The 18377-nt window shown below is 41.3% G+C and overlaps 1 protein-coding gene across 1 annotated transcript in view; it reads left to right on the top strand.

Annotated features, from left to right (window-relative positions):
- The first annotated feature begins 313 nt into the window (after positions 1-313).
- The window catches only part of SRPK1 (SRSF protein kinase 1), a 91426-nt gene continuing 73362 nt past the window's right edge, over positions 314-18377 (top strand). Inside the window, 2 exon segments of the mRNA XM_070515021.1 lie at positions 314-582; positions 584-1081. Of these exon segments, the coding sequence (XP_070371122.1) occupies positions 350-582; positions 584-1081 (731 nt within the window). The 5' untranslated portion in view covers positions 314-349.

Consider the following 18377-nt stretch of genomic DNA (forward strand, 5'->3'; position numbering starts at 1 on the left):
TGTAACTCCCCCCCCCCATTTTCTTTATGTAATACCTCAATTGGCCCTCACAACAGCTCAGCGAAGGAACTGGGACACACCTGATCAGCCCGTTTTACAGGCCAGGAAACTGAGGCAGATTCCAGCTGGCTGCGGAGCTCTGACTCAGCACGCGGGGAGCCCAACGCCACGCTCTTCGCTTTCCTAAGGGGCAACCGCCCGGCAAACAGAACCAACCTGACCCCGCCGGGATTCCAAGCTCGGTTCTCCAAGCCGCCTTGAGCATTCGCGCTCCGCGTTCTTTCCGCCCCGTCCCATTCTTCACTGCCCGCCCCCCCTTCTCGGGAGCAGGTGGTAGGCTCCGCGCTCAATGCGCAGGCGCGCGCCGTCGTGGGGGCGGGGGCGGGGCGGGAGCTGGGGGGCGGGGTGTGCGCGGGCTGGGTTTTGGGCCGCGGCGGGAGCGGGAGTCACCGCCGCTCGAGTGCGCAGGCGCCTGGCGGTTACCGGTCTCGCCATGGAGCGGAAAGGTGAGCGGTGGAGCGGCCTCCGCCACGAGGGGCAACGGCCGGCGGGGCGAGGCCCGGGCCAGCGCCGGGAGCTCGCCTAACCGCCGCAGTCGGTCCCCGGGCGTGCGGCGCCCCTCCACGGAGGTGGCGCCGCCCCTCACCCCCCGCCTTTGGGCCGCCCGTCCGCGCCCCTCAGCCCGGGCGCCCCTCCGCGCCGGCACTCATCGCCCCTTGTTCCCCGCCGGGCCGGCCCGCGCCTTGGGGCCGCTCCAGGGCCCGGCGCTCGGCGGGCGAGGCAGACCCCCGCCCGCCGGCCCCCTGACGCGGTCCGAGCCCCCTCCGGCGCACCCCGCCTGGGCGCTGCTCTGCGCCCCGGGGCCCGCCAGCCCCCCGGCCGGCCGCCGCGCCCTCGCCCCGCAGCCGCCCCTCCGGCAGGCCCCGCGCCCGGGCCTCGCGCCCCTGCTGGGTCTCCACCCGCACCTCGGTCGCCTGCTTTCCTCCGCATTCGCCCTTCATCCATCCCTCTCTCCCGCAGTGCTTGCGCTCCAGGCCCGAAAGAAAAGGACCAAGGCCAAGAAGGACAAAGCCCAAAGGAAGTGAGTCTCGTCCCCCGACATCCCATCCTTTGGATTTCCTCCCGCACCTCCTCGCCGCTGGCTTCGCGGCTGGCACGGGCGCCGGGGTTGGGCACCCTGCGGCTCCGGCCACATGGCCGCGGGGCGGCCTGGAGGGTCGCTCCCCGGGAAGCGCGCGGAAGGGCGCTTCTGTCGCCGAAGGCCAGGCCTGGGTCCCCGCAGTCCCGGGCCTGCTGGAAAGGCCGCTGGAGGAGGACCCGGGCACTGCCTCCCGACTCCGGAGAGGAGGCGCCGCTCCCCGGGCTGGGCCTCCCGGCGGAGCTGGTAGATCATTATCGGGCGGTGTGTGAAGTCCGCTGGCTTCCGTGCCTGCTTCCGCAGCTGCGTCTGCACGCTAGGCCGGCGGGCAGTCCTGGGATGAATTCTCTGTTTTGGTCTGCCGGCCGCGCGCTCCCGGTCCTCGAGGAGGGCTCGGGTCTGTCCCCGGCGCGGTCGGCTTCCCGAGCCTGCGGGGCGCATCGCCTTCCCCGCCGTGTGCGGGCGGACCGGCGTGGCCACAGCCGGTTTCTGTTCGTGCTGCTCGTCCCTGAGCCGCAAGCCCGCGCCCTGGGTGCAGATGCTTTGTGGAGTGGGCCTCGCAAGAGGGGCGGGGAGGTTCTTGAGCCAGCACTCTCGGTGGTTCCGATGTGGTGTGTTAAGGGCCACACGTCGGGTTTGGTCGGCAGGGTGCAGAACCGCGGCTCAGCGCTGTTGCGGGAGGACGCAGAAGTTGGGCGCAGCTTCGCAGGCGCGCCCGGTAGAGGGCTTCTGCAAGGGAGGCTTAGCCTAGAGAACTTCATCTTGCACCAGCGTCTAATTGCAAAGGGTCTTGGGAATCGTCCTTTAGATAATTTGTATCCAGGAAGAAAACGCATTATTTTCGCGACACTCTTTCATTTTCTTGATGATATGTGGAGTTGCACGCCGACTAATTCTTCCTGAGCTGATAAAACGCATTTCAGAGGTTTTCCTAGGTTCTCTTTCTGAATGACACTCCGGGGGTGGGGGTGGGGGGTGGTGTGGGTGTGTGTGGGTGTGTGTTGCTTTTGGCGGCTACCTAATGTTTGAGGAGAGCACATAATGACCTCTATCGATAGAGCTAAAGTGGTAGGTATCTCACCTCTTGCTCCATTTCTATCAACTGTCTTATGAAATTTTTTCATTTGCAAAGTGCTTGATAACCAGCGTATTTAAATGTGAGTTTATAGATGTGTGTGTATTTGCCTCTTGATTATCCATGTATGAGTTAGTCAAAAACCAGGTTTTAGTCCCAGATTGGTTTAATGGAAACATCAAGGAGCTAACCTGGTTCTAGTAGGCAGTGGGGATTTAAATGTTACCTTTTTATGTGCTTTAGTTTTGCTATTCCCTGTGGAGCTGATCTGAATGTGTTATAAAATGTTATATTTTCTGCTGATGTAAGGAGGTGGTGATTTTATTATTCACTGTATTATTTGGAAGTCATTGGTCCTCGTCTCTCCACATGGAAGTTAATCTTGGTATAGCCTAAATCAACCTGTAATTTGGAAGGTAAATATATATAGGTGACCATATATTTTATTTTTAACACGAGATATTCATTACTTTGGATTGTCTATTTAAACCATATGCTTTATTTCTAAAGCCAAATAGATGTGCTTTGGATTATCTGTTATTACTCCATTCACTATGGTGGGTAACCTAGAGTTATTTGTGTTTTTAATTATTTCCATACTTGCACAAAAGCACTTGAATGATACAAATAATCTAGCAGTTATTTTACTGAATGTTTTATCTTGTACAACTTTGACTCCTGAAAATATGTGTGAATGAACCACCCCCATTTACCTCTGGTTTCAGAGGTGCTTTCTGTTTGTTTTCAGTTAATAGTTTTACCTTTCTTTTTTGTTTCTCCAGCCTCCTTTTAAGTAGCTGAACTGTCTCATTAATTAACTTGGTTAGAGTACCATGTCAGAGCTTCAAGCCCCACCTGACTCAGGTACCTTGACTCTGCTCCATGACTCCTGACTGCACTCCTGACTTCCAGTCGTTTTGGAAAGGCAAACTGCTAGTTACCAGGTTAGTCAGGGAGAAGGTCTGAGGAATAAGAATGCCATAGTTTGGTCTTTGGAGTGAGTCAGATCTGGTTTGAATTCTGATTTTGCCACTTTTTTATCAGTCTTGTCTTAGATAACTTAGTTAAGGAAATAGTCTTAGGTGTTGTTGTGACTGTTAGCTCAGCCACGATGAAAACCCATCAGGACCGAAGTTACAAAAACCAAGTATTAGGGCCGGCCTGGTGGCTTAGTGAAGTTCGTGCACTCCACTTTGCCGGTCCAGGGTTCTCAGGTTCGGATCCCAAGCGTGGGCCTAGCACCGCTGGTCCAACCATGCTGTGGCAGCATCCCACATAAAATAGAGGAAGATGGGCACAGATGTTAGCTAAGTGACAGTCTCCTTCAAGCAAAAAGAGGAAGATTGGCAACAGGTGTTAGCTAGGGGCCAATCTTCCTCATCAAAAAAAAAAGAAAAAACCCAAGCATTAAGTGAAAAATTTTAGAAACTTTTGGGAATACAACTGTAAATAGCATCCTGATAATTCGGTCATGGTGTGGTACAGGTGGGAAAGATTTTCAGTCCCCTGATTTTGTAGATCTTAAAACTAGAACCTACGTATATGAAATAATATGCCCGTGGAGCTGGAGCTGGTTGTAGCAGGGTCGAAATTGGAATCCAGGGCTCCTGCCTTCCAGCTCAGTGCTCTTGAGTATTTGTTTCCTTTGGGTTCTTTCACTGTGCTGAAAGATTTGACTTGGGGATTTTTAGTTGTCTTATTTGAAGAATTCCTTCTCCATTTAACTTGTCCAGACACTGTACTCTTACTTACTACCATTAACTAGTTGGTAATAATCTCCGTTTTACTTTACAGATAAGGAAATTGAGGTTTGCCGCGTTCCTCCCCTAGAAAATTATAAAGCTGGAGTTCCAGCCCAGGTCTGACATACCCCAAAGCCCTGGGTACTAACCATTGCTGTCGCCAAATGGCAATTCCTTTTGCTGTGTCTGAGGACAAATAAAGTAGAGGCTGAGTGAACAGAGGCTTCTGACTAAGGGACCTCAGGATGCCTGGGTGCTTAGGTACCTTTTCATGGCCCACTGGCTGTGTCTCTAAAAGGGTACAGTGCTCTCCCTCCCTTTGAGCATTCAGTTTTCAATGTGTATACCAATAGCTGTGTACCTTTATCTGTTTGCCATAAGCTTTTATACTTTAGCACAGTTTATGTCTGCTTTTGAAAAATTGTTTCTATGGAACATAATTCCAGAATGGATTTCATATCTAATAATTTTATTACTTAGCTTAGGAAGTTAGTTTGGAGAGTAATTTTCACTTTATTTGCAGTTAAAGAACCTTATGGGTTTAGTATAAATTTGGTAGTAAAATTATTTGTGCTGGAGAAGTGCTTTCGCTCATTCTAGCATTCGCTGATCTATGAAGTCAGAGAGGAGATGGTTTTATTTCTTAATTTTCCAAAAATGTAATTTTTGCATTGAAAATTTAGGGAAAATGCTTAAAAATTTCCAACGTTTTTATCTGGCAGAGAGTAGAGGGCATAAACTTGAAAGATTTTTTAAAAATTAAATGGTATTGGATGCTTTTTACACTTAACAATGTGCCTTGGAAATTGGTTCTATATCAATTCCATATAGTGCAGCCTTACTATTTTTTTTAAGGTCTGCCTTTTTCACTGTCTTAGAAATGATTCCATATCAGGACAGAGAGAGTAGCTTCATCTAGCATTCCATTAAATGGATGCACTGTAATTTACTTTAGTTCCTATTAATAAACATGTATATGCTTTCTAAGACAAAAATGAAATCATTGGGTATACTTTTCTCCAGTTAACAGTACCATGAACATTTTTCATAGCATTAAATATTACATATCATTTTAAATGTTCCACTGTAGGCTGTTTCCAGTTTTTCACAATTCACAGCTAAGATGAATAATCTTTTGGATAAATATTGTTCTCATCAGTGATTATTTCCTTAGGATAAATTCTTAGAAGTATGTACATTTTACAGAAATGTAAAATGGTATGTACATTTTAAAGATTTTTGACTCATATTGTAGAAGTTTTCTCCAGAAAAAGTTAACCACTTTACCTCCTATTCATTAAACACGTAGTTTTCGAACACCTACCATGTCCCAAGCAGTTTTCCATCCTTGTGATACATCACTGAAAGAAAAACATCCCTGTCCTCAGGAGCTTTATTGTAATGGGAGGAGACAGAGAATAAACAATAGATATAATAAGTAAATTACATAGTATGTTAGGTGATAAGGTGGAAAAATAGAGGAAGATAAAGGAGATTAAGAAGTGGGGATGGAGATGCAGTTTTAAATAGGGTGAGTGGAGGCCACAATGAGAAGGTGACACTTAGAGGAAGTGAAGGAAGGAAGACTGCGCCAGGCAGAGCGTTGGAAGTAGGGATATTCTCGCATCTCCTGCTTAGCCACCAGAACTGGCTGTATTACTTGCAAAAGCGTCCCAAATCTAGTAATCTATAAGGTATCTTGTTTTAATTCATGTATTACCAACAAGATTGAACATTTGGGGGATATATTTATTAGCTTGTTCCTATCTTTTGCTCATTTTTATATTGGATTGTTGATCGTTTTCTTGATTTTAAGACCTATTAAGAATATATCTTTTGTCACGTGGCAGGTTTGTACTTCTCAGCTGCTTGTTAGCCTTTCAAGTTTCATTTATAGTGTGTTTTTGACTACATTGATTTTTTTAAAAATATGGCTAATCTATCTTTTCCTTTTTACCTTTGAAATTATCGATGACAACTGTCATATCTTTAAAAAACAGTTGCATTTTTAATTGTGTGACTCCATTAGAGTATGTACTTGCAAAATTGCATTTCTAGAATTGCCGTCAGAAATATTTTCTTGTCCTCTCTTCTTCCTCAGTAAGTTTATACATGTTAGTGAATTTTGTTTATGTTAGTGTTTCTACTACAGTGAGGCGCAGATACTTGCCAAATTGCCATCTTCCTTTAGACTGCTTGAAACAAGCAACTTGTTGAAGTGCTAAAGTTGTGAGTGCTTAGGAACTCTTTTATTACAAATGAAGAAAAGGCAGACTGGCCAGCTAGAATCAGTTTTTATTATATTTTTTAGACCTGGTGGAATAACTGCACAAGTTTCTTTCCCCACTTTAGGTAGACTTTTGCTCCATGTTCTCCAGATCCTCTCTACCACTCATGCTAGTTTGGGGACTAAGTTCATTTTTTATATTGGCTAAAGTATTGTTTTAATACTTATCTTGCTGTAACTGAATTAATTCCAAGCAAGTAAGAAAATTCGGATAGGGGCCGGCCCCGTGGCTGAGTGGTTAAGTTTACACGCTCCGCTTAGGCTGCCTAGGGTTTCATCGGTTCAGTTCCTGGGCACTGACATGGCACCGCTCATTAGGCCATGTTGAGGTAGCGTCCCACATGCCACAGCTAGAAGGACCCACAACTAAAACATACAACTGTGTACTGGGGGGATTTGGGGAGAAAAAGCAGAAAAAAAACAAGAAAATTTGGATAGCTGTTTTTTTGAACTCTTCCTTTCCAGGGACAATGCAAATAATGATTTAGCTAAGGAGAAATAGATATCTAGAAATATTTGTAATCTTAGTTTTTTCATGGAATTTAAGATGCTGTTGGTTTCTAAATACACCATTTTATGTATCATTAAGAAAAAAATACCAGTTAAGCTGATACAACATTCTCTGTAAGATGTGTCTTGATTTCAGAGATATGAATGGTAAGAGATATTTATGTTTGAATTTGTGAAATGCGGTAATTCCAATGTGTAGAATTGGCAGCATTATTGCCCTTAAAAACTTTATTGTGGAAAATTTCAAATATAAAGAGAAAATGGCAAAATAATCTTTCACGTATTGATCTCAAGTTCAACAGTTATCAACTATGGCCAATCTTGTTTCATCTGTATCTTCTCCTCTACTCCCCTCCATCTTACTTTAAAGGAACCCCCCAGACATTGTATCATTTTGTAAGATATGGGCTCTTAATTTTTTAAAATATAGCTATAGTACTATTGTCACACCTAAAATTTTTTAAAATAAGTCCTTAATATCAAATATCCATTCAGTGTTCAAATTTCCCTGCTAATTTTAAGTTTGTTTGAGTCAGGATTCGTGAGGTCCTTCCTTTGCCACTGCTTGAAAGGTCTCTCTAGTCTTTTTTTTTTTTTTTTAAAGATTGACATCTGAGCTAACATCTGTTGCCAATCTTCCTTTTTTTCTTTTTCTCCCCAAAGCCCCCCAGTACATAGTTGTATATTCTAGTTGTGAGTGCCTCTGGTTGTGCTGTGTAGGACACCGCCTCAGCGTGGCCTGACGAGCGGTGCCATGTCGGCGCTCAGGATCCGAACCTGCGAAACCCTGGGCCGCGGAAGCGGAGCGCGCCAACTTAATCACTCGGCAGGCCGGCCCCTAGTCTTTTTATCTGTAGGTTCTCCATGAGGTTTTTTTCTTTGCAAGTTTGTTTTTGCTAGACTGCTTCTTAGGTGGTGGTATATACTTCTATCAGAAGGCACCTACTGTCTGGTTGACTCTTTTGTTGTGATGTTAAGTGGCCATTGATAATTGCCTAGATCCATTATTTTATTTAGGGTTGCAAAGTGGTAATATTCTTTAATCTATTAATTGTAGTACTTTTGGGGCCGGCCCTGTGGCCGAGTGGTTAAGTTCACACACTCTGCTTCGGCGGCCCAGGGTTTCACCGGTTCAGATCCTGGGCGCGGACATGGAACTGCTCATCAGGCCATGCTGAGGCAGTGTCCCACATGCCACAACTAGAAGGACCCACAGCTAAAAATACACAACTATGTACCGGGGGGCATTGGGAGAAAAAGGAAAAATAAGAAAATCTTTAATTGTAATGCTTTTATAAAGAGAAACTTCACCTCATCTCTTTGGTTACCCAGAGACACTTCACATGTATGAGAGACAGGATAAATACCTGATACTTTCCGGTTTTCAAAATAGTGATTTTGATTCCTAGCATCCTCCAAAATGACCAATAAAGATTTACTTGATTATAAACTCACAGATTTAAACATATTTTGGTTCAATCCATTGTAGTTGGGTTTTTTTGTACAGCTTTATGGAGGTATAATTTCCATACCATAAAATTCACCTGTTTAAAGTGTACAATTCAGTGATTTTTGGTGTGTTCACAGAGTTGTGCAACCATCGCCATGATCTAATAAGTTTGAAATGTTTCCATCACCCCAAAAGGAAACCCTGCGCCCGTTAGCGGTCACTTCTCATTACCCCCATGCTACCCCACCTCCGACCCTAGGCAACCACTAATCTACTTTCTGTCTTTGGATTTGCCTAGTTTGGATATAAAATACGTGGTCTTTTGTGATTGGCTTCTTTTACTTAGCATAATGTTTTCAATATTCATGCATTTTGTAGTGTGTGTGGTTATTTTATTAATTGTCTTGTCTTTGACCAGTTGAAGTCCCTTCATGATGACCCCTGAGTCCATTTGTCTCAATCTCAGGCATCTTTGATAACTTTTTGTTATCTGGTATGACAATTTGTCAAGACTTATCTTGTACATTTTCTGCCCCAGACCGGGAAATAACCCTTTCTCTAAGAAGCCTTTTCATGGGAAATGGCATTTGGAGATCACAATCTGGGCACTTTAGGTGCTTATTGCTATTGAGTTAGTCATTGTTTCTAGGCCTTTTCTGTGATTAGAGCTAGGAAATAAGTTGTGGTTTTTTTTTTTTAAAAATCATCAGTTAATGTTATGCTTAAAAATCAAATTAAGTGACCCAGGGACTTTTCTCTTACCTTTGATTTTTATATCTCTGTCTCCTTTCTTCCAGGCTGAAAACCCCAGTTCTCAACAGCACCAACATGATTGCTCATTTTCTTTTTCCCACAGTATAAATACAAAGTAGTCTCAGAATGACAGTGCCAACACTGCCACCAACAATATGATTACTGAAGAAAACTTAATGACTTTTTGTTGTTATTGTTCTTAGGGTAATTTCACTAGGGATATTGAATCAAATTACTGAGTTTTAAAGTTACATGGGCTAGTTCCTTGCTGTGTGATTGTGTTACCACCTGGTTATACGGATTCATTTGTTTCATTTTTCCTTCATTTTATATATCTGGCTTTTGTAAAGAATTCCAAATCTTGCAGAATTTGGGTCATCTGTGTTCTTAGTTTAAAATGAATATTGTATGTAATTTGCGATTGTGTTGATTTCTTTTTGGAATGTGGCTTATGAAGCATACTCTTGAGTAAGCCAAAAGGGAGTGGTGATTGTTAGAATGTGTAGAATGGGCCTCGTCCTTTATGTGGAAAGAAGAAGAGACTTAGCTTTTGCTGGTTCTCCTGTGAGAAGATGAGTCCACTGTTACCAGGTCTTCAGAATTTTTGAGAGACCCTGGAAATCTTTGTTTTTATGTGATTCTCCAGGTTGTTTAGTGTTCGTGACTATTTTGATTTATTTTTTAACTCTTGTAAACAAAAATTTAAGGGCAGGATTTGGCAGCCTGCAGTTTGTAATCTCTGCCCTGGAGTCTTCAGGGTGAGGGTTAGGTATTAGCAGGCCTAATTAGTAGGCTTAATGCTTCCTCAGGTACTCTCCTAAAGCGCAGCTGCGGAAGAGCCCTGTGGTTCTGTGTGCCTCTTACTGGAGGATTAACTTTGGGAATTTGAAAAAGGCCCATGGGATCAGTTATGAAGACTGGAGTATCCAGTTTTTCAACGACTTTAACAAGGAATGATTTCAGAAAAGTTATCAGAAAACACAAAATAAGTTCATTTCCAGAAGCAGCCCTGGACACAGAAGTTAGTTGGCAGGAGCTAGGTAAATAAAAGTCATGTTCATTTGTACCATGGTATGCCTTTAGTTGTATAGATGAAGGTTAAAGCCAGGTGTAATTCTTTGCTGTTGGGTAATAAATTTATTGGTGTCTTAAATGCCTTGGACAACATTGATAGGTATTTTAGTATAGCTTACGAAGAAGTTTGAGAACATTTCATGTATATATATATACTGTAACTACCATATGAGAATTGTCACCAATAGTGGTGAACAGATACCAGTGCCGTGAGTCCTGTTAATGAACTTTATACATTATTTACTCAAATTCTGGATACTTTGTTCTGAGTGGCTAGGCATTTTAAACAAAGGCTACCAGTCTTTGTGGGGGTAGTCGTGTGAACTTTTGTTTCCTGAAATTCTAGGATAGCCTTATTTTGTAACTACTTATGAATGTAATTTATGGGCAACTGTGTCTTCTCATTCACTTGCTCTTAATTGTGCTGCTCTTCAGCCTGTGAACATTCTTGAATGTTCTTTCAGCCAAGCCATTTGATCAAAGATGTCAGGTTCTGTCTACATGTGAGCTTAGTGGCAAGCTTCCTTGATACTTTCTTTCTCTTCTATGACTACCTATGCCTTTGAGAATGAATTTAACAGGAATGTATTTTGTATTTTTCTTTGCTGTATTAAGAATATAATGGGATAAATTAGGTAACTCATGCTCATGTTTCTAGGTGGAAGGATAACGTAAGCATATGCTCGTATGCTGTTGACCAAAAAGAGCTTGTCCTTTTGAATCACACAGTCCCAGGTTCCAGCTTGCCTCCAGCACCCTTGTTGTGTAAACTTGGGCAATGCCATCTGACTTCCTTGAGTCTGAGTTGCCTTATCTGTAGATGAAGAGGTTCTGAGAATGAAATTGCACGTGAGTGCCTATCCCAGTGCTGAGCTGGAGTATAGTGCTGTGGTGGCTACTCTGTTCCTCATGCTTGCTTTCTTACCTTAGAGTTTACCTTTGATTGGGGAACACAATTCAACCCCTAACACAGTCCCTGGAAGACAGTTCTCTGCATTAGGACATCCTTCAGTCTTCATTTCCCAAGGCAGAAAGAAAGAGAAGATTAAAGTTTACATGTAAGTAGACTAGAGTTTCTAAGGTGCTTATTCCAGTCAGCTTTTAGTTAGTCTTTTGAAGCCAGAGCTAAATCATTTGTAAGACTCATAACACTCATCTTCAGATCAGTTCTTGCTCCTGGATTTGTTTTATTTTGAATCATTCCAGGTTAGACTCCAGCATCTCTCACCTCTTTACTCAAAAGTCATAACCCTAGTTCAAATAATGTCAGCATACTCTGTCCTCTTGCCCTTCTTAATTTTTTTTTTAGCCCTTCTCATAGCCTGACGTTATAGAACATGTATCTCCCTGAGAGACATTGAAATAGGACTTTGCTGTCCCAACTTTAGCTGTTCACCAACGGAAACTTAAGAACCAGATAGATTCAGATGAATTAGGTCTATTTTTTGTCATATCTTGCTGGAATGTAAACACGGTAAGGACCAGGGACTCTTTTTTTTTTCCCCGTATCTTCATTTCCAGTACCTAGAAAAATGCCTGCTGTACCTATAGACACTCAGTAAAAATAAGTAAGTGAACAGATAATTGCTTGTTCCTTTTCCTTTATTTCTTACATATAATGCTAAAATTTATGTATAGGCACTGTACTTAGCATAGGATAAACGCAACCTCTGTGTTCGCTATAAGGTAGATATTTTTCCTGCCCTCATTTTACACACCGGGCACCTGAGGCACAGAGAGCTTCTCGACAGGCAGTTTATCCAAAGTCATGGAGCTCTGGGAAACTATGGAGCCAGGATCAAGCCTGTGTCTCCCGACTGTGACTGCTACCTCTGCAGTGTCTCCTGCATCTTTGTTTTTCAGTCCTGCTACGTTTTACCACCTTCTTGCCAAAGGAATTTCTCTAAAGCCCCACTTTTGTAGGGACACTCTGCTGCTTAAATCTCTTGATGATTTTCTTCCACATAAAATACTTCAGTGCCTGACATTTGAGGCTCTTCATAATCTAGTTCCATTAGGGGACTGGTTTGGAGGGGGGAGGTGTAATGGACTTCAGCTGAAGAATGAGTAATAGCTAAAGATGAAAGAAGAAGATACGTGCCTTTTGTATTTGTTTTCTAGGCATTTAGGATATGGGCAGTGAGCAGAATAAAGTCTGTCCTCTTGAAACTTATATTCTGGGACTGTGGAGAGGAATACAATAAAATGCCAGAGTGCTGAAGAAAAATGAAGCAGGGGAAGGGGATGGGAAGGGCAGGCAGCTGACTGCTGTTTTATTGAGGAGGGTCAAGAAGTTCCCTGAAAGGCAGCGCTTTAACACAGACATAAAGAGATAAGGTCAGAGAGATAAGGGTTTGGAGGGCAATGAAAAGTCACATCATGTAAGGCCTTGTAGGCCATTGTGAAAACATCTATTTTGAGTGTGGTGGTTGCCTAATATTGGTATTTTGTTAAAGATCACCAGTTTTCTGTTTGTTTGTTTTGTAGTTATAATTGAGTCTAAAATGCTGCCTGTGGAAACCTAGGCTGCTGGAATTAGGAGATCACAAAGTGCCATCTAGTGGCTGTTTATCCTAAATATAGATGAGCCTTCCAGAAAATAAGCAGGCTCTATTGAAGTTTGTGTTGCCAACTCAGTCATGTAAATGGAAAATGTGGATGCCTGAAAAAAACCTTTATTTGTAACTTACTTTCAATAGACGTTGTGTCCCTTTACCCCTAAATACTTCATATATTCCCTTAGAATAAGGACATTCACTATATAACCACAATATAATTATCAAAATTGGAAATAAAGTATCAATACAATATTATTATTTAATCCAGATCTTATTCAAATCTTGCCAGTTGTCCCAGTGTCCTTTATAGAAAAAAATTGTTTTTGGTCTTGTATCTAACCCAGGATCATGCATTGCATTTAGTTTTTATGTCTCTTAAATCTAGAACAGTTCCATAGCCTGCCTTTGCCTTTCCTGACATTGATATTTTTTAAGAATATAGGCCATTTGTTTTCTAGACTCTCCCTCAGTTGGGGTTCATCTGTTTCCTTGTGATTCAGGTTATGCATGTTGGCACTACCTACGTAAATTGTACCTTCCTTGGTGCATCACATCAGGAGACACGTGATACCTGTCCCAGCATTGGTGATATTACCCTTGATTGCTTAGTTAAGGTGGTGACTACCAAGTTTTTCCACCATAAAATTATGATTTTCCCCTTTGCAATTCATAAGTTATTTGTGAGAAGATAGTTTGACCTGTGTAAATAACTTTTTCCTCATCTAAATTTCACTGTTTTAGCATCCATTGTTGATTTTTGCCCAAATTAGTTATTAACATGCTAGTTACAAAATGGTGGTTATCTAATTCTACTATTTTCTTGTATAGTTATTGGTCATCATTCTGTTATTAGGAAGAACTTTCCCTTTTCTCTCTTCATTTATTCATCATCATAGTCATCATTACTGGTATGAACTTACAGAGTCTATTTTATTTGGTGAGGTTTAATTCATTACTCTCATTATTTTGGTACCAAAATTCTTTCATATTTGGCCATTGGGAGCCCCTTCAAGCTGGTTCCTTCTCCTTTGACATGTCTCCTTCATTCCTTGAACACTGCTGTACTTTTCTGGCACAACAAGATATTCCAGATTCATCTGCACTTTGCCTGCCCCAACCCTGGAATCAGTCATTTCTCTCAGAAGCCCTGATTCCTTTTACTAAGGATTGGTATTTAGAAACCAAGATTTGAGTATGATTTTAAGTCTTTATGTTGGACAATATGTTGGCATAGTAGGTTTCTGTGACATCACAGTCCTTTATTTCTGATGAAAATCTTAAATGGCAGAACTTGTGATAGTTAGTCTTGGGCCCATTCTTTGGCATTGCCCTGTACTGAGTAGGCTACTAGAGCAATAGTAATTGATGTTGTTATAGTGAAGCTCCATATATCCATTTTTGAAACAATACCATTGTAGAATATGTGATTAATAAGTGATCTAAAATATTGAATAAATGAAGACATACCTTGGTTTGAAAGACTCAGATTTAAGTAATAATTAGTTCTCCCTAAATTAATATAGAAATTTCCCATTCCAGTAACAATATTCTGTTGAGAACTAAAACAGATTCCAAACTTTATGGAAAAATACAGATGTAAGGCTAATCAAGAAAATCCTGAAAAAGTGTAATAGTAAGGTAGGGATGGGACTGCCCTACCAGATATTAAAATATTACACAGTTATAATAATTAAAATTGCTTGATACTTAGCCTTGCATAGAAAAAACAGTGGAACAGAATAGAGAATCCAGAAAGAACCAAATACATGGAAATTTAACACCATAAAGGTTTTGTTTCAAATGAATTCGGAAAAGATGGATTCCAACTGCTTTTGGAAGCACTGGGGTAAAAAAAAAAGTTATATTCCTGTCCTGTTCTTCCTAATAAAATTAATTACAGATACATCAAAGATTTAAACATTATAAAAGGAAAAAGAAACCATGAACACATGAGAAAAAAATTTCAAAGTTGAAAATAAAATCTTGGAGTAGAGCAGGCCTTCTAAGCATGACCAAAAAGCTGTACGTATAAAGATATATTCATGTATTTTATCGTGTAAAAATAAAAACTGTATGCATGGCAAAAAGAAAACAATACCTTAAGGAAAGTCCAAACCAAAAAACAAACTAGAGAAAAAAAACCTTTTCAACCTGTGCTGAAACTGTGGTGTTTGGGGCCGGCCCCGTGGCCGAGTGGTTAAGTTCGTGCGCTCTGCTTCGGCGGCCCAGGGTTCGGATCCTGGGCGTGGACATGGCACTGCTCATTAGGCCATGTTGAGGCGGTGTCCCACATGCCTCAACCAGAAGGACCCACAACTAAAATATACAGCTACTATATACTGGGAGGATTTGGGGAGAAAAAAGCAGGGAAAAAAAAGAAGAAGATTGGCAACAGTTGTTAGCTCAGGTGTCAATCTTAAAAAAGAAAGAAAGAAAGAAAGTGTGGTGTTCATTTGGCCTGCAGTTAGGTTCATTTGTTAGTGTTTGCTGCCATTTGAGGTTCACCTGGCATCCTGGTTGGTTTCACTTGTTTATTTTGGGAACTATAGGACACATTACTATGTTCTAAAGAATCAGAGCTATACGAAAAGATATACTCACAAGTGCACTTCCTCCTCGTCGCTGCCACCCAGGCCCCATTTCCCCCCTTTTCCACCCCTCTCTCATTGTTGCTTCAGTTTCTTTATTATTCTTCCTGTGTTTCATTTTGCAGAAATGAGGAGGTACATTTTTTTTTAATATCCTCTTCTTTCTTTTTCTAGCATATTGTAGATACTCCTCTGCACCTTGCTTTTTCCATCTAGCAGTATGTCCTGCATTTCACTCCCTCTCAGTTTGTAAAGAACTTCCTCATTCTTTTTGAAGCCGCATAGTGCTCCATTGTGTGGGTGTATCCAACCCCTCTCCTGTGCGTGGGCATGTAGGTTGTTTTCAATATTTTGAAATTACAAACAGTGCTGCCATGAATAGCCTTGTGCAAGTGTATTTTCAAATTGTAAGGGTATATCTTTCAGGGTAGATTCATAAAAGTGGGATTGCTGAGTTGAAATAGGTATATTCATTATTAAGTTTTGCCAGATTTCCTTCCAGCAGTATTGTACTGTGTGCATTCTCACTAGCAGTGTGTCAGAGTGCCCATTTTCCAACAGCTTCACCAACAGAATGTTACTGATTTTTGGCCATCTGAGAGGTGAGAAATGGTATCTCATTTTTATTTACATTTCTCTAATTATGAGTGAGTTTGAAATTTTTTCCTATGTGTGGGGGTTCATTTTTACCTTTTTGTGAATTGTCTTTGCCCCACCAAACTTTTTTGTTTTGAAAAAATTTTAAACCTACTGTGAAATAGTGTAACCTATAATTCTCTTCTCCTGTATTCAACTAACTGCTGACATTTTGCCATATTTTCTTCCATTTTTCGCTCTGTATGTATAAAGTATACAATTTGATGGCTTTTGGCAGATGTATGCTTCCATGAAACCACCACCATAATCAAAGACAAAAAGTTTCATTGTGCCCAGAAGTTTCCTTATGCTCTTTTGTAATCCATCTCTTCCTGCACCACTAGCCCCAGGCGATGACTGACCTATTATCTGACACTGCAGATTAGCTTACATTTTCTAGAATTTTATGTAAATGTAATTACACAGCATGTATTCTTTTGTATTTGGCTTCTGTCACTCAGCATAATGATTCTGAGCTGCATCCATGTTTCATGTGGATCAGTAGCTTCTCTCTTATTGCTGCATAGTATTCCAGTGTATGGATATACCACCATTTGTTTATCCACTCGCCTTTTGATGATCATTTGAGTTGTTTCCAGTTGGAGACCTTTATGAATAAAACTATCTACATAGAAATTTTCTTGCTGAACCATTTGCAAGTTGCAGATGTCGTGACATGTCACCTCTAAATACTTCAGTGTACGTCTCCTGAGAATGGTGTTTTCCTTTAATAACCACAATAATGTCAAATGATCAATTCAATATTATCTAATACTCAGACCATATTTAGATTTTCCCATTATCTCAAATGTGTCTTTTATACCTCCTTTCTCTTTTGGATCCAGAATTTAGTCTGGGTTCAAGCATTACGTTTGGTTATGTCTCTTCAACCTTAGTTATGTCTTTGCTTTCCGTACAAGGAAATATTCCAGGTCATTACATGCTTTCCCTGCCCCAGACTGGGATCACCTATTTCTCCAGAGAATCCCCTTGTTGCTTTTTAGTGAGGAATTATATTTGGAAACCAAGGTCGAGGTGCTAGTTCTACTCATTGACTAGTGTTCCATTGCTTCCGGGCTCTTTCAGCAGGCCTAGAGAACAGAGCTAGGAAATATATCTAAATAGAGTTATTTAAAAGTCTCTATATAGTCCATGGTATTGCCAGTTCAAATGTACTACAGTTTTTCTTCACTTTCCCCCATTCCATATTGGTATATCCCTTCTTTCCGGTTCTCAGTGACATCTATATATTTACTCCTTTTTCTTTCCTACAGTATACTCAAAATAGTTTCAAGATTACGTAACCACTATCAACACTAAATCAACTAAAGTCAAGATTTCTTTGTAGTTCCTTAGTCCTCAGAATATATCCCACTTAAGGGTGCACAGACAACTTTCTAAAATTAATTGGATTAACTTTTTTCTGTGTTTACTTTATTAATTTAATACTCAGTTAAGTTTATTTTTCATTTGTTTGCATTCAATTTTAGGGTTTACTTTATCATTTTTTTTTCATTTCAGTAATTAAAATATTGTATATGGTTCAGGAAGTCCATCCCATCCTTCTCCCCTTTACTGTATTGCCACCCATTGCCTAAAGGTAACCATTTCATTCCTTTCTGATTTATCCCTTTTTTGTAAAAATAAGCAAGAATATATGCATTATTTCTCTATCTTACACATAAGGTAACAAGCATATATTCTTTTACACTGTGCTTTTTTCTTTCTTTCTTTTTTGGTGAGGAAGATTGGCCCTGAGCTAACATCTGTGCCAGTCTTCCTCTGTTATATATGTGGGTTGCTGCCACAGCATGGCTTTAGGAGTGGTGTAGGTCCATGCCCAGGATCTGAACCTGTGAATCTGGGCCGCTGAAGCAGAGCGCATCGAACTTAACCACTTCACCAGCAGGCTGGCCCCTGCACTGTGCTTTTTTTTCTCCTAAACAGTATATTCTGGAAGACACTGCTTGTCAGTTCTTAGAGATAATCCTTGTTCTTTTTATAGATTCCCAGGTATTTTCAAGTTCTTCCTTCACTTTAAAGAAAATCCAACTGGAAATTATAGTTGATGTGTATAGGTGCGATTGATGCAAGTGACTAGGAACATGAGTCACTACGTCCATATATGAAGAAATGGCCTGTTCACTTATATGTTTTAGGTTATCATAACTGTCTAAGGTATATAGATGATTCCCTGCTTTACCGAGTTTTGTCACTTAACACAGCTACCAGGGTGATGACCTTCAATTATAGGGCTTTTACCATCCTTTGAGATTCTGTGTTTCTCCATCAGGTTGGCAAAGAACAAAACGTTAATAGTATGTGGCATTAAAAAGGAAATGGAGAAACAGGCAATCGTTCATTGCTAATGGGAGTGTAAATTAACAGTATCTATGAATGCTGATTTAGGTATGTATGTATCAAAATGTAAATTGCACATACCCTTTGACCTTTGCATTTCCTCTTCTAGGAATTTGTTACACTGATATACATACACATGTGTAAAAAAATATAGGTACAAGGTTACCCATAGTAGTTGTTTGTGACTTTGGAGGGAAACATCCAC

The sequence above is a fragment of the Equus asinus genome, chromosome 8, assembly GCF_041296235.1.
Source record: "Equus asinus isolate D_3611 breed Donkey chromosome 8, EquAss-T2T_v2, whole genome shotgun sequence".
NCBI lineage: Eukaryota > Metazoa > Chordata > Mammalia > Perissodactyla > Equidae > Equus > Equus asinus.